Consider the following 21868-nt stretch of genomic DNA (forward strand, 5'->3'; position numbering starts at 1 on the left):
TGACCTCACGGTGTCAAACATGCTTCCATACTCACAGGGAATGAACACAGAGGGCTCGCATATCTCGCTTCAATGAAAGCAAACTTGCTCATCTCTCAAATCAACCAGAAACAATTTGAAACTCCCCCCTCCTGCAAACGAGCTGACCCGAGCGAGTAGAAGGCGGACAAGGTTTGAAAAATTGCTCGCGGCCGCCACGCCCCATCTGTCAGCGGTACAAGGCTCAGGAGAGAAGCTGGAAGTGGTGCAGTGGGCTCATAACAAGTGATGCGGGTGTTTGATTGAAATGGGAAACAAAGCACTAAATGCCAGCTGACACGCTGATTTACAACCTCTTTTCAATCACGGAATGAGGCGCTAATAAACAAAGTCAAGGCGTGTGGCGGTGTATGTGTGATGAATAATGGCCGGATCATTTCATTTTGGTGCTGATTAAAAGATTCTCGGGCTGAACCAGATCCAGGCTCAGTGTGCTTTTGTTACTCTTACATAAAACTCATCGAAATCACAGCAAGCGTATGAAAGCGTATGAGGGTCTTGTGCTCATCTGTGCATACTGCCATGACAGTAAGCCCCATTAGTGACATGGCACTACGTGGGAAAGGATATTTGGAGTAAAATGACACCAAATATCTAATGCTAGCAATTAAAATGACATTACACGGCACCCACATAATTAGCAAACCACTTAAAATCTATTTGGGGTCCTGAGTCATGTTAATACTTTTAAATTTTGTTCAACTTACAGACCTTCAAGATATTTATGAAAAACGCAAGGTTGGCAAGACAAACGGAAACCTTTTTTCTTGCGGATCGGAGCAGTAAATCAAGGCCGGGATGCAATTTGCTCCCCTTAGCCTCTTGTAAAGCTATCCCGTCCACTCTTGTGGTGATTAATCTTTCTCAGAGAGCTAATTATTTTGTACAGATATCCAATAATGATGGAAGACGAAGGGCAGGATTTACGACAAAAGTGAGGATAGGAGGACGCCGTAAAATTAGGGGCACTCTGGTTTGCTGTTGGAATTAATTTTGCTTTCGTTCAATCACAATGCTTATTTAGAATTAGTGGAAATAATGGACACTAGTGCTAGTCATTCTAAAAAAGAACAATTAATAATAATTGATTGCTTCAAATGCTTTTGGCCAGTAAGTAAGCACAGTGTCAAGACACACACATACACACGCGGATGATGGGACTTTTACTAATGATTAACTGGAGCAGGTTGACCAAGCATGAAACCTCAAACATACGTTGGCAATCAGCACCTTTGACATCCTGGCCCTAATGTAATCAGGCCCCTACAAGAGCTAATTGCCCTCATTCAGCACTGACAGTTTTACTGACATATTCTGCTTCCTCTACTGTTGTAAATGTCAGCGTGCACCGACCGCCGATTACGGTTGTGAGTCTTTGGGCACCGCATGATTCGATTAAATTTTTGTGGGTAACAATTCGATTCAGAATCGATTCTTGATTCAAAATCCATACTTTTTAATAACAGTTCTATGATTAACTACACTCCTCCATAAAATACATTTCTGTATTACTTAAAAGAAAACTGTTTTTAATTAATAAAATTCTACCCAAACATTGAATAAAGTAAAATAAAGTAAATCTGGACAGCAGATATGTCAACAATAATCTACGTCAACAATATGATTTGCCTGAGGGGCTAGACAGGACAAATAATAAAAAACTAACAATAAAAAAAAATGTTTTTAATCGATTTATGATTCTTTTGAATCGATTAAAAACTCTTACAAATAAGAATCGCGATTAATTCGAAAATCTTTTTTTTTACACCCCGACTGCTGTTAGCCGCCTACCTTCTCTTCCACCCTTATTTATAATACTGCTTTAATAGGTTACACATATGGATGTGAATTTTACAACAACTCCCATTCTTGGAGTGATGATTCCATTTAAAAGCAATTTGAGATTCAATATGATTCTTGATTCCAACAGTTTATTTGGTACATTGATTAAAATTAGGGATGTAACGATATGAAAATTTCATATCATGATTATCGTGACCACAATATCCGGGTTACCATTACCATCGGGGTATTGTTGAATATGCTCAAAAAGTACGTATACACGCACTGAAATCTTTTGACCAAGTTATTTTTTTTATGTAACTAATAGACAGTTAAAAAAAAACAATATTTTGCATGTATTGTGTTCTTTATGCTTCACCTAGTGTTTTTGTCTTAGTATTTTAATAGTAATGAATTATATAGCGCTTTACTAGAATTTAAAATACTTCACAGAGAACTGAGAACCCATTAATCATTCACTCCACATTCACACTTTGATGGTGGTAAGCTACATTTGTAGCCACAGCTGCCAAAGGGTAGACTGACGGAAGCGTGTTTGCCAATTTGCACTTACGGCCCCCCCTGAACACCACCAGATATTCATTCACATTTATACACCATTGCAAACGGCACTGGGAGAAAGGTGGGTGAAGTGTCTTGCCGAAGGACACAACTAGGGATGTCCGATAATATCGGACTGCCGATATTATCGGCCGATAAATGCTTTAAAATGTAATATCGGAAATTATCGGTATCGGTTTCAAAAAGTAAAATGTATGACTTTTTAAAACGCCGCAGTGTACACGGACGTAGGGAGAAGTACAGAGTGCCAATAAACCTTAAAGGCACTTCCTTTGCGTGCCGGCCCAGTCACATAATATCTACGGCTTTTCACACACACAGGTAAATGCAAGGCATACTTGGTCAACAGCCATACAGGTCACACTGAGGGTAGCCATATAAACAACTTTAACACTGTTACAAATATGCGCCACACTATGAACCCACACCAAACAAGAATGACAAACACATTTCGGGAGAACATCCGCACCGTAACACAACATAAACACAACAGAACAAATACCCAGAACCCCTTGCTGCACTAACTCTTCCGGGACGCTACAACATACACACCCGCTATCCCCCACCTCAACCCCGCCCACCTCAACCTCCTCATGCTCTCTCAGGGAGAGCATGTCCCAAATTCCAAGCTGCTGTTTTGAGGTATGTTAAAAAAAATAATGCACTTTGTGACTTCAATAATAAATATGGCAGTGCCATGCTGGCATTTTTTTCCATAACTTGAGTTGATTTATTTTGGAAAACCTTGTTACATTACGGGGCATCACAACAAAATTAGACATAATAATGTGTTAATTCCACGACTGTATATATCGGTATCGGTTGATATCGGAATCGGTAATTAAGAGTTGGACAATATCGGAATATCGGATATCGGACATCTCTAGACACAACGACAGTCACTTGGATGGCGGAAGCCACAACGACAGTCACTTGGATGGCGGAAGCTGGAATTGAACCTGGAACACCCAAGTTGCTGGGATAGCCGCTCTACCAAATTTATTTTATAAGATTTATTTACATGAGAAGTACGTAACACATAAAATCTATTACTATTATAGCTAGCAAGCTGACGCCAGTCAGTCTGTGAGTTTATCAAAGTGCAGTTATCAGTCACAGAATTTCAATATTTTTAATTTAACACGGTAATACTAACCGGCGGGAATTTTACCGCGGTTATCATTAATACTGTTTGTCATTACATCTGTCGTTGTGATAAACCTTTTTAAAACAGGTAGCAGGTTACAAAAGCTCCTCTTTTGGCTGCTGTATAAGTGCAGTGGTACCTTGATTTTCATTAGGCTCATGGTACATAATTTGGCGGTCGTAATAAATACAATTAAAAAAGCACAGAGTCGCTAACGCAAGGGATTCTTGGTTTGGTCACTGCATCCTGCAGATTTATACCCGGGGAAACAGACACATTTGTTACATGCAATGTTTGGATGATTTACTTTTGCCACTAACCAAATATTAAAAAGTGTTGTTCTTAAGTACGAAAAACAACATACCCCTGTAAATGTAAATTAAAAGACTGCATTTGCATGCACTTTTATCCAGACCTGCAACAACAATGGAGTCTTCCTTGGCCTACCCGTCCTACCCCACACCAGAATAGGTATTGTGTAACAGAACTGTAAACTAACATAAAATCAGAAGCTTTAGATTGGTCTTTTATTCACGCACCTGACTTTGGGAACTAGGAGACGATGCTGCACCATGAGAGTGTGACAGATGGAGGCCATCATGGTGAAAACCTCCTCGCTTGCAGAGTCCCTCCACACCAAGTTGAGCAACGTGTTGGTCTGCTGTTTGGTGTCCAGTTTGTGCACACATTCGTCTGTGATCAGCTGCACAGAAATCCGACTGTCATCCTGATTACGGAGGAGAATAGCGTTACACACAGGCCATTATATAACAGGTCATATCAAATAGGCCATGAGAGTGTGGTAACGGGTCCCCTCTATATAATCAGGTGTACCTGCATGGGCAGCGGATGGACATTTGTATCGTCATCATCCTCAGAATCACTGCTCATCTCGGGCCTGCTGTAGGCCTCCGTTACAGGCAGCAGAGGAAGAAGTGTCTGCAGAGCGCGTAAATACAGCAGGAGGCCTTCCTCCGATAGGGAGCCTGCCAACGGAAGGCTAGAAAGGTCAATAGAGTCCAATCACAGAGTGGTGCAAACGCCCTATTGGATCTACAATGTAGCAGTAACAGTAGCTCCCCCTTTATTTTTACAAAAAATAACACATATCTGATGAAAAGTAAATCTACATCTAATTATGTTGCGCTAAATAAATAAATAATTCAAATGATAACACATTTTTTTCTTAATCGTCAATAGTAGCTTCACCACTTGGGTCATAATTTTTGTGCTTAAGAAAGTTCTCTTGACTTCTGTTTGAGAATGTTATTACTGCCACAAGTAGTGGAAAAGTGTATTACAACGGAGTACTGCTGCGGCCCATAGCTGGGAAACAGATCATTTTGGCGACACTCTCAGGGACATTGGTGGTGGCCCTATGATTAAGAAACACTGCTTTAGGTGTTCCGAACTAAGTGTACCATGCACAAACCCACCTAAACAGTTCTGGCCCGCAGAAAGAACAAAGTAAAATATCCAGGGGGCCCGGCTTTGTGCAGCAGGAGAAGAGGTGACGGTGTCCTGCAGGGAGCTCAGGAAGGCCTCAAACGGGAATGCGAGACGGGGGTCCGACAGGGCCGGGATAAAAAAGTGAAAGATCTGCTCGGTAAAGGGCGCAGAAATAAACTCCTTGGTGAATGCGGCAAAGACAAAGTGCCTGAAAGAAAAGAGACAACATTTTCAAAAATGTTGAATGTGAAGAGCAACCATTCGAAACAATGATGATGATGCGACCATTCGGCCATTATCTTTCCAAACAGAGCTGCTTTGTGTGACTGGGTGGCTCACATCTGGCTGTCGCACTTGTAGTGTGTACACAAGATTGTCACTGCCACCTTGCTTTTCTTTCAAGAAAAAAAACATACCTCGCTGCATTTGGCCATAAGAATGACGTAAAATACCGTATTTTTCGGACTATAAGTCGCACCGGCCGAAAATGCATAATAAAGAAGGAAAAAAACATATATAAGTCGCACTGGAGTATAAGTCGCATTTTTTGGGGACATTTATTTGATAAAACCCAACACCAAGAAAAGACATTTGAAAGGCAATTTTAAATAAATAAAGAATGGTGAACAACAGGCTGAATAAGTGTACGTTATATGAGGCATAAATAACCAACTGAGAACGTGCCTGGTATGTTAACGTAACATATTATGGTAAGAGTCATTCAAATAACTATAACATATAGAACATGCTATACGTTTACCAAACAATCTGTCACTCCTAATCACTAAATCCCATGAAATCTTATACGTCTAGTCTCTTACGTGAATGAGCTAAATAATATTATTTGATATTTTACGCTAATGTGTTAATAATTTCACACATAAGTCGCTCCTGAGTATAAGTCGCACCCCCGGCCAAACTATGAAAAAAACTGTGACTTATAGTCCGAAAAATACGGTAGTCACATATTCTCCTCGGAGGGGAGCGAACATGACATGTGGTTGGGGATGTTGAGGAGAGCGTTGGGCTTTCCCAGCTTGTTGTAAATTGACTTTACAGTTGACTCAAAAAACGGCCTAGTCTGTCTGATCAGGAAGTTTAAGGAATTTACTGAAGACTTCCCAGCTAAACCTATTTTATGTTGGACTAGATAATTCCCATCTCATCAGCGACAGGCACTTCGAAAAAAGGCGATGGGGGTACCTTATGAGCAACATTTAGCTCGCCACCCGATTTTGAGTAGGTCATCAAAATGTCAAAGAACATTTGCTTCAACTTTTAACATTTTTATAAGTGTTCAATTCAGACATTATGTCTTTATGAAAGACACATTACCACAAAAAGACATAAGCTGCGTCTCAATTTGGTGGCTGCATGCTTTGCAGTGCGCATTTGTGGGCAGCTGATGTCAGCGTGGTGCACGGAAGCTGTCCCAATTCAAAAAGCTCCAAATGTTCCCCGAATCCGGCCGACAAATATGTCCTCTACTACCATTAGCAACAAGTGTGCACACTTCGCACCCTTTATGTGCCGAGATCCTTTGCTCACTCGACTGTGAAAATTATTTTCAACATGGCGGCGCAATGCGGAGCGGAGAGAGCGACTTTAAAATGTAAGTATAGATGTATTTAATTATAACTTAGAAAACCTAAAAGCAGACATGTCAAGCTGGGGTGACAGTATTGATATACATTTGTGTTAAAATATGAGACCTGGACTATCGTAATGTTGAGCGACCTCCATGTTCTCTTCTGCTCTCTTTACCCTGAGGGAGAGCCAAATAGCTTTTTTCAACATTTGGAAGTAAAGCCTTACATATTTTAATTTACTTTACTATACTGCAAGAAGTTCACTTAATTATGTCGAAGTAATGAGTGGCCGGAAAAGTAAAGTATTGTAATGTGTGCATCAATGTACCGATATTAGTGGACATTTGCATGCATGTTATTTGAAAATGTTTACTCTATAAATGATTAATGTGATCCTGTGTTGAACTTTTTTTTTTTTTTTTTGCTGTGCAGAACCATCGAGGAGGACATGGACTTGTACAAGGCAATTTAAAGCAACAGACAAAAAAAAGAAATGAAACAAAACAGTTTGGATGATCATTCAAAAACAAAGTATTTTTACAACTTGTATAAATTAATAAACTCATGTGCTGAAACTGCAGTTGTTTTGATTCATTTCCTCTGCCTTCATTGCAAATGATTATATGATAATAATAATATTATGCTATCCCAATAATTACTATTACTGGCTATAATGCAACCAATTTGATGAGATTAGATCAACTGTGAATTACATATGTAAAAAGTAACTGCTAAACAGGATTGTGTTGTCTTAACATTAATTCAAATGTCATGTTTTGGGCCGATTGAAACTCAAGGACACCTTCTGCACCTCCACAAAATGTTACAATAATGCTACCTCGCTGTGCAGGGATAGTGGTGTGTAAAGAAGTACAAGAAGTTTACAGTTAAAACATGCAACATTTTTTTTTTACATTTTAGAGGCAAAAAACTTGATCCACTTTCACTAAAATTGCAATGGATGGAAATGAATAATTTAAATTACATTGTGTTGACTCAGTTTGTTAAAATAAATTATTACTGCCATCTACTGTGTGTGTATATATATATATATATATATATATATATATATATATATATATATATATATACACAACCTGTGTTTAAGCTGCATTTAAAATGTATCTGTGAACTATGTAGAAAAGCGTAATACTGCATTGAATCATGACTCAAATATTGTGACTACTATCGTATCATGACGTCCTTGCCAATACTCATCCATAATGTCTACTCTTCTCTTTGACTTATTGCAGCATGCAACTTTTTACAATATTGCAGCATACAGTATAGTTTTGTGGTGGACACTACAACAGCCCTACCTCACAAAAACAGTAGTTCTGATTGGATCGCCTCCATAACTCACCTCCGCGCCCTCTCCCACATGCAGCTAAAATTGCCGTGATTGGATATATTCCTTACTTGTCTCTACCGTCTACAAGACAAAATAAGATATGACTGGATATCATTCCAATCAACTTTGCATCTCATTTTTATTTGTCAGTTCATTATAGTTTTTGTCAATGTGCATTAGTTGTGGTTAGTCATCATCCCGTTTTTCGTCAGGGGAAAACAAGTCGAGAACTATGATGAAAATGGTTCGTCTGCAAAATAAACACTAGTTGGAGAAAGCAAGGCCGTCTAACAAGAATCCGAGTCAAAAGAAAAACTTCCCGAGATGCCGAGTTTGTCATACCTTGCGCCCGCTGTGCAGGAGGAGTAGCTAAAGTGCAGAGGTTTGAGAATGTGCTCCAAGAGTGTGCTTGCCAGAGGGATGGAGGGAGAGTCGGTATATTCCAAACTTGATGGGAGCCTGTGATTCACAAGAACATACAGCGACTTGTAGTAACCTGATGAGAGAAAACACAACAAATAGTAAGACTGATTTGTAACGACAGAAGAAAAATTTACAGAATACAGATCCCTCTATTGAGTGTGATTTCTATTTTGTCAATAACATTCTGAAAAGGATGGGCGATAGGTAAAGTGTCCGCCCTGAGATCGGTAGGTTGGAGTTCAAATCCCAGCCGAGTCATACCAAAGATTATAAAAATGGGACCCATAACCTCCCTGCTTGGCACTCAGCAACACGGGTTGGAGTTGGGGGTTAAATCACCAAAATGATTCTCGGGCGCGGCGCCGCTGCTGCCCACTGCTCCCCAAGGGGATGGGTCAAATGCAGAGGACAAATTTCACCACATCTAGTGTGTGTGTGACAATCATTGGTACTTTAATCTTAATCTAATGATGGGAGGAAATGTGCCGAGGCCAGGAGGCTTGTGTCGAGTAATGAAAGGGGCGCGAAAAACGCATCGAGGCTTAGTTCTTTTAGGGGAGGAGCTAGAAATGACGACGTGTGAAGCCTCGCTGCCAAGTTGTACCACGTGACTGGTTTGGGACACGGTTCAGTCTCACTGCCCTCCTGTACCACGTGACTGTTTCGGGATGCAGTTCAGATTTTGCCGGGAGATTCGACAACTCATTAACCGCCCAAGCTCCATTGACAATGTGGGCTTTTGAGAGTTGTGCTTTGTTCGGAATCTGGATAGAGAATAAAAATAGATTTTAAAATGCCAATAGAATCAAAGAATGACGGCAAACTAATCCAAACCGGTTACATCTCTTTTATGTATTAAATAGCAAACTGGTGACGTCTCGACTAGTAAATCTTTGATAACGCTATGGTTTGCGCATATGCCTTTAAAGCCACATGACGTGGGTTCGATTCTCGGCAACGGCAGATGTCAAGTGAATATTGTGTGCACTGTACATCACCATGGTGTCGGATCATCCTCTCACAATATACGATCTTTGGTCATGCACAGCTGGCTACAACTGCAGACAACAACGTAACGCAACAAATTCCACTCTTACCTTAAATATCATCTGATCCGAAATTTGCTGTCAACATAACATTAAATTATACTGACGTAACTAATGTTTTGCCTGAATGAAATTGATGCGAATTGTTGTCGGTGTAATACCGTTGTCATGTCAGCCAGCTTCTGTTCGTAGAAACATGCACGCAGAACATGCGTTGTGCGTAGGGCTCCGCGTAATGTGTGTGTGTGTGTGTGTGTGTGGGGGGGGGGGGGGGGGGGGACATTAGCTGCTCGCGAGGATGCTTCTTTGTTCCAGCTAGAATGTGTCATCAAGACACAATATCATGATAGAATTAAAAGTTCTACCATCAGCCAAATGTATATTTTTGGCAAAACTAAATTGTCCCTACTGTGTGAATGTTGTCTGTCTATCTGTGTTGGCCCTGTGATGAGGTGGCGACTTGTCCAGGGTGTACCCCGCCTTCCGCCCGAATGCAGCTGAGATAGGCTCCAGCACCTCCCGTGACCCCGTAAGGGACAAGCGGTAGAAAATGGATTGATGGATGGCTATTCTAATTATTACAAGTATTGTAATTAATAGGGGTGTCAAATTATCACATTATGATTTATTCATTAGCTATATTTAGCACGTAAAGGTTTTTAATCACATTAATTAAATTTTTAATCTCTATCATTACTGTTTTTGTACCTACCGCCATGCAGCACAAAGGAGGACTCACGAGACTGATATTAGCTGTAAGTGTACCATTCACTTGTAAGTGTAAATAACTTTGTTTTCTGTCGTTAAATAGGGTTTAAAAAGTGAGATAATGTTGCACATTAATGTACGTGTATGAGAGACCAGTGATTGACAATCAGGAAAGCCAATCAAAGCCAACATTTCCAAACTTTAACAAGTACTTGTGACCAATATAAACATTTATTTTTTAAATGTGGTATCTCAATTTTTTTTGCCCTGACAAAAAAGGGGATGGAACTGAAATTGATGGATCTGGTTTATTTATTTTGTATTACCTGAAGCAGACGAAAAGCAGCAATTTCAACAATCAATACTTATTGTTTAGAAAATTGTTCCTATTGCTTTGTGATGTGTTAACTTCAAAACTTTATATTGACCTGATGTTTTATTATAGTAAATAAAACAGACAGTATGGGTTCATGTCTGTTAAAAACAACACATTCCTTTATATAGCTTATATACTTTTTAGTTATCTATCCATCTTTATAGTATTAGTAATGAATTCAAATGATGAAACCTCATGTTAAAGGCCTACTGAAAGCCACTACTACCGACCACGCAGTCTGATAGTTTATATATCAATGATGAAATCTTAACATTGCAACACATGCCAATACGGCCGGGTTAACTTATAAAGTGACATTTTAAAATTCCCGGGAAATATCCGGCTGAAACATCGCGGTATGATGACGTATGCGCGTGACGAAGTCCGAGTAACGGAAGTTACGGAAATATGGCAATATCGCGAAATTATCAAGTATGACACATAGAATGGATCTGCTATTCCCGTTTAAATAAAAAAAAAATCATTTCAGTAGGCCTTTAAGGGTGTTTTAGATTAATCTATGTATTACATATTAGATTAATATTCGATCCTAATCAATTTTATGCTTTTTTTTCCATTGCTTGACAGCTACAATATCACATATTTAATGTAACCATTACTGGACATTGCAACTTTTCTTTGAATCGACAAATGTGCCTTATTATCATGAAAGTGGTTTCTCTCTTACCTTTCTGTACCATATAGTGCAAAATCGGTTCAATCACAGAGTTAGCGTCAGTCATGATGGGAAGGTAGATTCTCTCGGAGGAGAAGATTTCGAGCATCCGCATGGGGACTGCCACATTTAAACTGTCGTCAGCGCAGTTCTGCACAAGTCTGATGGTCAAGAGACAGTGAGAGGTGAGAAGACATTTTACCGATCCTTGTCCGCACACAAATAAAAAAAGAATTTGACTAATAAAGCACCTGCAGCAGAAGCCCAGTATTCTCTTGATCTGAAACATACACGTCTGTCTATGTGAGCCCACCAGCAGCTTGACAAACTGACTGTTCTGTTTCACCAGGTTCTGACACAGCCAGATCTGCAAAACCACACAAACAAACTAGTGTGAAGAAAAGAATGGCAGCACATAATATAATACATACTACTCCTCTCACCAATCGATGTGCATCCACGCTCTGTCTGTAGAAAAATATGAGCTGTCTTGATAAGAGGCAGAGGGTGGTAGCTTCCAGAGCATGCTGCTTCGCTTGTGTCTGGCTGACACACTCGTCAAAAGTGGCCCTCTGGATGGCGTACTACAAAAAAAAATTGCACAGACAGTCTTTCCCACGCATTTATAGATCTGTGGCAGCCAGCCACGACAAAATCTGGACCACCACAATTAGATTTGGTGCAACCTGTTATGATAATAAATGGGTATCATTTAAATTTTAACTGACAAAAAATGTTGCTTTTGAAACAGTGCCGTAGATTAAATGGTGCCTGAACCAGTATTTAAAAAGTGGAAAATAGGGCTGCACAATTACGGCTAAAATAATATACACAATCATTTTTACAAAAATTTAAATCACCAATATTAATCAGAATTAAGGCTGTAGCTGTTCGATTAAATCTGATAAATAGCCTCAATGTGTATTTTAGGAAAAATAGTTAAAATAAATTATCTTCATTTATTTTTCTAATAAATGCACATCATTAACATTGAAATTGTACTCATAACGTGTGCATTAATACCTATTTTCATTAGTTACACTCAAACGATAATTTAAAGGAACAGAATATAATTTGAAGCTTTTTCCTAATCAAATTAATTGAATAATCGTTGCGGCCCTAATCACGATTCTTCCGTAGAACATAGTATTGTGGGCGCGCAGGTGGTGGGTTAGAGCGTGAAAGTGACATGACTATAAAATTTGTAGTGAAGCAGACTAATATATATGCTAAATAAAGACACCTTTGTTCATAATTAGTATTTAAGGTAAACTGCACTTTCTTTTGGAATTCAGCCTATCGTTCACAATCATTATGAAAAACATGACAAAAGATAACTTTTTTTTTTAAACTAAATGTAAATAGAAGTCCGCTTACAGCGGAGCCAATGGTAGCGCCTCTATTTCACCCATAAAATCCGATAAATATTCATTAAAAAAGCTCAAACAATACTCGTGACTTGAATATTAACCAAGTATTAGTGATACCGTTATAAGTGCTAAAGCAGACAAACTACTTATAGCGGCAACGTGATTACTTCCGTGTGTCTCTATGTTGACATCATCAAGTGGTCTGCTGCTTCCTTGCTCCCTGTAAGTTTATTCTAGATCATAAATCATGCCTCTCACCTGGACAGAAGACGTCTGAGTAGGTATTCTGACAAGTTGGTACACTTTGACAGCAATTTTGGACCCAAAACTGGCGAGGACTACACGAAAAGACGCTTGGTTATCGCCCCCCCGTCCTTCATTCTGTTTTTTCGTGAGGATTATCAATCAATTAATCAATGTTTATTTATATAGCCCTAAATCACAAGTGTCTCAAAGGGCTGCACAAGCCACAACGACATCCTCGGTACAGAGCCCACATACGGGCAAGGAAAAACTCACCCCAGTGGGACGTCAATGTGAATGATTATGAGTAATTTTCATCTAAATGGGAATATATGAACATCCCAGCAGTCGGCATCTTAATGATAGCAGACATTGTACAGTAAGTGATGTTTTATTATGTTTGTTGGCTCTCATGAAGTCTGCAGTGAGTAATAATCAGTGATGAAGAAAAAAAAAAGCAAATGTTGTGGAGCATTTTTTAAATTAATGCGCCGCGTATGCTTAAAATGATTAAATGTCATTATAAATGTGCCCGTTACTACATTACATATATACTTACATCATGTATGTAAAACCTCAATAGAGGGGTCTGGATATTTTTCAAGGGCTTCATAGGCGGAATTGTGCTGCTCCTATTGGCTCCATTGTAAGCAAACTTTTGATCGCATTTATTTAACATTTAGAATGCAAAAAAAACAAAACATCCATCGTCATGTCTCTCATAACGATTGTGAACAATAGGCAAAATTAAAAAAAAGTGCAGTTCCTGTTTAACATTTCATGTTTTTCTCATTAAATGATGCCTGGGAAATGTCTGTTAATGCCGACTGGCCAGGTGGTCAGCGTGGTCATGGAACTCAGTGATCGTGAAGACCAGTCACTGTTGCTTTTCTGCCGCCAATTGTGACAGTGCTTAATTTGATATGCAGCGGTGCCTGCTTTTTAAATGTTAATATCGCAGCCGATCACCGGAATTTAATCGTGGCAGCCAAAATCATGATTGTGATTACATTTTGGTTAATTGTTCATTGGAAAACATACCAAATGTGTTAAAAAAAAAAACAATTCCTTATTATTTTTATGGAATTTTGCGAAATGCAAATTGAACAGAATATCCATTAACAATACTTAAATAAAATGAACAAAATGATAACTCTGTAAAAATGTAACACTAACAAATAAAATCCACAAAATATTGTCCACATTATTACAGAAACACAGAAACCAGAATGTGTAAAATAAAACAAAAAACACTCGCAATGTTCAGAATTTGTGAGTACACCTCGCCTGCCGTGAGCATGATTGGTCCAAAATGAGGAAGTGTTGCTGTTGTGGAAAGTACCACTGTGAAATGGGTTCAGTTGAGCAAATTCATTATTAAAACTACAAACCCCAAAACCAGTGAAGTTGGCACGTTGTGTAAATCGTAAATAAAAACAGAAAACAATGATTTGCAAATCCTTTTCAACCTATATTAAATTGACTGCAAAGACAAATGAACTGGAAAACGTTATTTTTTGCAAATATTAGCCTGTTTGGAATTTTATGCCTGCAACATGTTTCAAAAAAGCTGGCACAAGTGGCAAAAAAGACAGAGAAAGTTGAGAAATGCTCATCAAACACTTATTTGGAACATCGCCCAGGTGAACAGGCTATTTGGGAACAGCTCGGTGCCATGATTGCGTATAAAATCAGCTTCCATGAAATGCTCAGTCATTCACAAACAAGGATGGGGCGAGAGTCACCACTTCATGAACAAATGCATGAGGAAATTGTCCAACAGTTTAAGAACAACATTTCATTGTATTCTGTTTTTATTTACGAATTACACAACGTGCCAACTTCACTTGTTTTTGGTTTTGTACATTAATGTTAGAGATACTAAACTGTGAGAGACCCCTCTCTATGTTTACTGTACATGTTTCAGTCATCTAGTGATTGTTTCTGTTTCGATATGTCCGCGTATTTGCCTATACCAAAACCCATACAAGCCAGCAATTCCATTGATCAACCTGGCCAATGTGTGTTCCCTGGACAACAAAATAGACCATGTAAGCCTTCTAAGAGCCACTCAGTGAACTGTGAGAGAATGTACAGTACAGGCCAAAAGTTTGGACACACCTTCTCATTCAATGTGTTTTCTTTATTTTCATGACTTTTACATTGTAGATTGTCACTGAAGGCATCAAAACTATGAATGAACATGTGGAGTTATGTACTTAACATAAAACATGTTTTATATTCTAGTTTCTTCAAAATAGCCACCCTTTGCTCTGATTACTGCTTTGCACACTCTTGGCATTCTGTCAATGAGCTTCAAGGGGTAGTCACCTGAAAAGGTGTGCCTTATTAGGGTTGATTACTGGAATGTCTTGCTTTATTAATGGGGTTGCTTTATCAGTTGTGTTGTGAATGAGAAAGTGTGTTCAAACCTTTGGCCTGTACTGTATGTTTATACCCGTAACGTGCCAATGCAGTATATCCATACCTGTCGTTTCAGGTCTTGGTAGCCACGTACATAAGACTGAATGATGATGGCATTCTTCAGTCGCTTTCTGTCATCCTGACACATAAGCAGACATATCACAGTGAGACAAAGCAGGTTTACTGCATCATAAGACTTTGTACACATACAGTAGCTTGTTGATAAAAAAAAATTAACATACGAGTTACCTCTCTTTTCCTTCTTTCCTCTTGAGTGCGATGCAGCAAAGATGCTTTCTCTTCCTGCAAACAAAACACAACAGTTTCACTCTGGATTATTTCTCAAGACTTGGTCTATCGGTGTTGGCCCTTCAATGAGGTGGCGACTTGTCCAAGGTGTACCCCCGCCTTCCGCCCGAATGCAGCTGAGGATACGCTCCAGCACCCCCAGCGACCCCGTAAGGCAGTGTTTTTCAACCACTGTGCCGCGGCACACTAGTGTGCCGTGAGATACAGTCTGGTGTGCCGTGGGAGAATATGTAATTTCACCTATTTGGGTTAAAAATATTTTTTGCAAACCAGTAATAATAATCTGCAAATGTGCTGTTGTTGAGTGTCGGTGCTGTCTAGAGCTCGGCAGAGTAACCATGTTATACTCTTCCATATCAGCAGGTGGCAGCAAGTAGCTAATTGCTTTGTAGATGTCGGAAACATGGTTTGTCGTGATCACAATATGCAGACGACAGTGTGCAGGTAAAAAGGTATTTAATGCTTAAACCAAAAATAAACAAAAGGTTAGTGCTGCTAAGAAAAGGCATTGAAGCTTAGGGAAGGCCATGCAAAATGAAACTGGTTGCAAAGTAAACAAAAACAGAATGCTGGACGACAGCAAAGACTTACAGCATGTGGAGAAGACAGCGTCCACAAAGTACATCCGAACATGACATGAGAATCAACAATGTCCCCGCAAAGATGGATAGCGACAACTTAAATAGCCTTGATTGCTAAAACAAAGCAGGTGCATGGAATAGCGCTCAAGGAAGACATGAAACTGCTACCGGAAAATACCAACAAAACAGGAAAAGCCAAAATAGGAGCGCAAGACAAGAACTAAAACACTACACATAGGAAGACACCAAAAAACTCCAAATAAGTCAGGGCGTGATGTGACAGTACTTTGAGACAAGAGCTATAGTCATGCATGGTGTGTTATGGTTTAAATTCTTATCTAACACTTGCCAGAACAACTTTTTATTGTCAATATTGGCTGCTGAGTTTAAATTTTTAATGTTTTCTGCTGGTGGTGTGCCTCCGCATTTTTTCAATGGAAAAAAATGTGCCTTGGCTCAAAAAAGGTTGAAAAACACTGCCGTAAGGGACAAACGGTAGAAAATGAATGGATGGATGTTACTTCTAGACCTCCATCCCAGATCACACCTCACTCCTACCCACTACTCCAAAGTGGGCTGGCTCAGGGTGGAGGACAGAGTAAAACAACTTGCACTGAGCCTAGTCTATAAAATTCGCTACACCTCCCTGATACCGAAGTATATGTCAAACTACTTCCATAACGTATATGACCGCCATAACCACAACACAAGGGGGAGCTCCACAAACCACGTTAAACTCAGATTCCGATCTAACAAAGGTCTTAACTCATTCTCCTTTTATGCCACATCAATATGGAATGCACTCCCAACAGGTGTAAAAGAAAGTGCATCTCTACCCTCCTTCAAAACCGCACTAAAAGAACACCTCCAGGCAACTTCAACCCTTGACTAACACCCTTCCCCCACCACATCCCACCTCCCCGGATTGTAAATAATCAAAAGGTAAATAATCAAATGTATATATCGTATTTTTCGGAATATAAGTCGCACCGGCCGAAAATGCATAATAAAGAAGGAAAAAAACATAAGTCGCACTGCATTTTTTGGGGAAATGTATTTGATAAAAGCCAACATCAAGAATAGACATTTGAAAGGCAATTTAAAATAAATGAAGAATAGTGAACAATAGGCTGAATAAGTGTACGTTATATGACGCATAAATAACCAACTGAGAACGTGCCTGGTATGTTAACGTAACATATTATGGTAAGAGTCATTCAAATAACTATAACATATAGAACATGCTATACGTTTACCAAACAATCTGTCACTCCTAATCGCTAAATCTTATACGTCTAGTCTCTTACGTGAATGAGCTAAATAATATTATTGAATATTTTACGGTAATGTGTTAATTTCACACATAAGTCGCTCCTGAGTATAAGTCGCACCCCCGGCCAAACTATGAAAAAAATTGCGACTTATAGTCCGAAAAATACGGTACTTGTTCTTATGCTTTCTGAGCTTACTATGTTCACTGCTCGCTGTACATATCCTACCAAGTCAGACCTACACTGTTTCAATGTCAGATGATGATCTCAGATGATATTGTTGACGACTGAAGTGCTGATATCAACCAAACCAAACCGCCCCAACTACCTCCACATCCCACCCCCCGGATTGTAAATAATTCAATGTACCGTATTTTTCGGACTATAAGTCGCGGGTTTTTTTCATAGTTTGGCCGGGGGTGTGACTTATACTCAGGAGCGACTTGTGTGAAATTATTAACACATTACAGTAAAATATCAAATAATATTATTTAGCTCATCCACATAAGAGACTAGACGTATAAGATTTCATGGGATTTAGCGATTAGAATTGACAGATTGTTTGGTAAACGTTTAGCATGTTCTATATGTTATAGTTATTTGAATGACTCTTACCATAATATGTTACGTTAACATACCAGGCACGTTCTCAGTTGGTTATTTATGCCTCATATAACGTACACTTATTCAGCCTGTTGTTCACTATTCTTTATTTATTTTAAATTGCCTTTCAAATGTCTATTCTTGGTGTTGGGTTTTATCAAATAAATTTCCCCCAAAAATGCGACTTATACTCCAGTGCGACTTATATATGTTTTTTTCCTTCTTTATTATGCATTTTCGGCCGGTGCGACTTATACTCCGAAAAATACGGTACTTGTTCTTATGCTTTCTGAGCTTACTATGTTCACTGCTCGCTGTACATATCCTACCAAGTCAGATCTACACTATTTCTATGTCCATTTCTCAGATGATATAATTGTTGATGACTGAAGTGCTGATATCAACCAAACCTAACCGCCCCAACCACCTCCACATCCCACCCCCCGGATTGTAAATAATGTAAATAATTCAATGTATATACTCTGATGATTAACTTGTGTGATAACTGTATTATGCTGATAGTATATATTTATACCATGGTTAACGTGGACCCCGACTTAAACAAGTTGAAAAACTTATTCGGGCGTTACCATTTAGTGGTCAATTGTACGGAATATGTACTGTACTGTGCAATCTACTAATAAAAGTCTCAATCAATCAAAATGGATGGATGGCTTAAAAAAGCGCAGCACCAATACCTTCTTGCTTGCTCCTCCCAGTGACACATTGGGTCTTGTCTTGAACTCGCCCTCGAAGCTGAACATTTTCCCATTGACTGATCAGATATTGACTTGACTTGTTTCTGAAAGAGAAAGTGAGGTTTTTTTTGTTTGTTTTTTTACACACTGCACAACCAGGGAGAATGGTCGACCTCCGAAACTCGACTCTTGATAAACATTTCCATGTAGCTTAATCTAAGTAAAATGATATTAAATATTAGGAAGTTGACTTTTTCCCAGCAGCTCAAATGTGTTCACCATCTCTTTGACCTGACATCTGCTATACCGTCTGTGGGACGGTATAGTTCAGTCTGTAGAGTGGCCGTGCCAGCAACTTGGGGGTTCCAGGTTCGATCCCCACTTCTGCCATCCTAGTCACTGCCGTTGTGTCCTTGGGCAAGACACTTTACCCACCTGCTCCCAGTGCCACACAAACTGGTTTAAAATGTAACTTAAATGTTAGGTTTCACAATGTAAAGCGCTTTGAGTCACTAGAGAAAAGCGCTATACAAATGTAATTCACTTCACAACACAAGAGCATCACTGTGGTACCAACACTCGCAATGGTTAAGCTAGCCGGCTTCTTTGCTAGCAAATGACTCAGCAGCTGTCAGGCGCTAAACTAGACTATCTACGTTCTATCATTCCACTATGTAAGGATTTGAGTGTACACTTATTCCAGTTAGGAAACATCCAAATCACATAGTCGCACATATTCGCGTAGCATGACTTTGTTGACGTTAGCAAAGAAGCTAACGAGCTAGCCGCCGAGGTTAGCACTCATTCGGGCTGCCTCTCTAGACATTTACACTTTTGCACACAACGTAACTAAAAAAAAACCCGCCACTCGACAACACGTGACGCGTTACCTTTCACCTGTGAGTTGTGCGAGTTACGCATTAATGTTGTCTGCTTTTACATGAATCCAACGTCTTATTTTGCTCTCAAGTCAACACAACTCAAGGGACGGGGAACAAATTACTTCCGCTTCCTGTTACGTCCAGAGAGCTGATTGGACAATGTATACGTCGATATTAAATGCGCAACAATGCCGCGTTCGAGTGCCGGACGAAAGTCGTAATTATCACGGAAAGGCAGACAAAGGTAACTGAAGGCTCGATACCAAAAGTAACTCTACTGTATTTAGTGACAGTGTGTGTGGAGGCGTTTCTAATCTTTAGCAATATGAAATAGATTTGTTTTTATGAAATTTATAAAGGGTCAGGTCAATACACATGAATGAAATCTGCGTTCAAAGAACTCCGGCTTATTAGTGATTCCCAGAGCCCCTGGAATGCCCTCCCGGTAACAGTTAGAAATGCTACCTCAGTAGAAGCATTTAAGTCCCATCTTAAAACTCATTTGTATACTCTAGCCTTTAAATAGACTCCCCTTTTAGACCAGTTGATCTGCCGTTTCTTTTCTTTTCTGCTCTGCCCCCCTCTACCTCGTGGAGGGGATGAAGTGCTGGCTGTCCAGAGTCGGGACCTGGGGTGGACCGCTCGCCTGTGCATCAGTTGGGGACATCTCTGCGCTGCTGACCTGTCTCCGCTTGGGATGGTCTCCTGTTGACCCCACTATGGACTGGACTCTCACTATTATGTTAGATCCACTATGGACTGGACTCTCACAATATTATGCTAGATCCACTCGACGTCCATTGCACCGGTCGCCCTCGAAGGGGGGGGGGGGGGGCCCGCCCACCCACATCTGCGGTCCTCTCCAAGGTTTGTCATTGTTATCCCACTGGGTTGATTTTTTCCTTGCCCTGATGTGGGATCTGAACCAAGGATGTTGTTGTGGCTTGTGCAGCCCTTTGAGACACTTGTGATTTAGGGCTATATAAATAAACATTGATTGATTGATTGGATTGATAATTTGACATGTAAATACACTATATTGCCAAAAGTATTTGGCCACCTGCCTTGACTCACATATGAACTTGAAGTGCCATCCCATTCCTAACCCATAGGGTTCAATATGATGTCGGTCCACCTTTTGCAGCTATTGCAGCTTCAACTCTTCTGGGAAGGCTGTCCATAGGCTGTTTATAGCAATTTTCGACCATTCTTCCAAAAGCGCATTGGTGAGGTCACACACTGATGTTGGTCGAGAAGGCCTGGCTCTCAGTCTCCATTCTAATTCATCCCAAAGGTGTTCTATCGGGTTCAGGTCAGGACTCTGTGCAGGCCAGTCAAGTTCATCCAGACCAGACCCTGTCATCCATGTCTTTATGGACCTTGCTTTGTGCACTGGTGCACAGTCATGTTGAAAGAGGAAGGGGCCCGCTCCAAACTGTTCCCACAAGGTTGGGAGCATGGAATTGTCCAAAATGTTTTGGTATCCTGGAGCATTCAAAGTTCCTTTCACTGGAACTAAAGGGCCAAGCCCAACTCCGCTTCAGCATCCGCTGACCCCTCTCTGTCATTTTACATGGCCTACCACTTTGTGGCTGAGTTGCTGTTGTTCCCAAACTCTTCCATTTTCTTACAATAAAGCCGACAGTTGACTTTGGAATATTTAGGAGCGAGGACAATTCACGACTGGATTTGTTGCACAGGTGGCATCCTATGACGGTCCCACGCTGGAAATCACTGAGCTCCTGAGAACGGCCCATTCTTTCACAAATGTTTGTAGAAACAGTCTCCATGCCCAAATGCTTGATTTTATACACCTGTGGTGATAGTGATTAGGACACCTGATTCTCATCATTTGGATTGGTGGCCAAATACTTTTGGTAATATAGTCAGTGTTTCCCACAAATTCATTTATTTGTGGGGGCCCGCCACGAAAGAATTACGTCCGCCACAAATAAAATAAAATATATATATATATATATATATATATATTTTTTTTTTTTTTTTTGTCCTGTCCAGCTTCTCAGGCAAATCATATAGTTGATGTAGATGCCCATATAGGCTGTTCAGATTTACTTTACAAAAGAGAAGTGTAGGATACTTCTCTTGTTGCCTTATTTGTATTTGACCACTACTGTTTTCTGTTTATTTGTTACTGACTGTGGCAGGACACCTCAGCCTCTGTTTCACTTTATGTTGCTGGTAAATAATATGGTTGTAGTAGTAAGCTAAAGTTAAATTATTTAGTATGCACTAATTAAAGGGGCAGAGCTTTAAGAGACATTTTAGCTTTTATATTTTATAAGATATTTTTTTTGTAAGA

General features: G+C 39.8%; 1 protein-coding gene across 2 annotated transcripts in view; it reads right to left on the reverse strand.

Annotated features, from left to right (window-relative positions):
• The window catches only part of ube3c (ubiquitin protein ligase E3C), a 59905-nt gene extending 40205 nt beyond the window's left edge, over window positions 1-19700 (reverse strand). Inside the window, exons 1-11 of one of the 2 annotated variants that reach the window (XM_062022090.1) lie at window positions 19558-19700; window positions 18668-18771; window positions 15455-15508; window positions 15270-15344; window positions 11612-11752; window positions 11420-11535; window positions 11181-11329; window positions 8282-8435; window positions 4987-5207; window positions 4385-4536; window positions 4090-4277 (exon numbers count right to left, since the gene is read on the reverse strand). In XM_062022090.1, coding sequence (XP_061878074.1) covers window positions 4090-4277; window positions 4385-4536; window positions 4987-5207; window positions 8282-8435; window positions 11181-11329; window positions 11420-11535; window positions 11612-11752; window positions 15270-15344; window positions 15455-15508; window positions 18668-18733 — 1316 coding nt within the window. In that variant the 5' untranslated portion in view covers window positions 18734-18771; window positions 19558-19700. The remainder of the gene's footprint in view (window positions 1-4089; window positions 4278-4384; window positions 4537-4986; window positions 5208-8281; window positions 8436-11180; window positions 11330-11419; window positions 11536-11611; window positions 11753-15269; window positions 15345-15454; window positions 15509-18667; window positions 18772-19557) is intronic. The other variant, XM_062022091.1, reaches the window with a different exon arrangement.
• Between the last annotated feature and the right edge of the window lie 2168 nt (window positions 19701-21868).

This window comes from Entelurus aequoreus, linkage group LG15 (assembly GCF_033978785.1).
Source record: "Entelurus aequoreus isolate RoL-2023_Sb linkage group LG15, RoL_Eaeq_v1.1, whole genome shotgun sequence".
NCBI lineage: Eukaryota > Metazoa > Chordata > Actinopteri > Syngnathiformes > Syngnathidae > Entelurus > Entelurus aequoreus.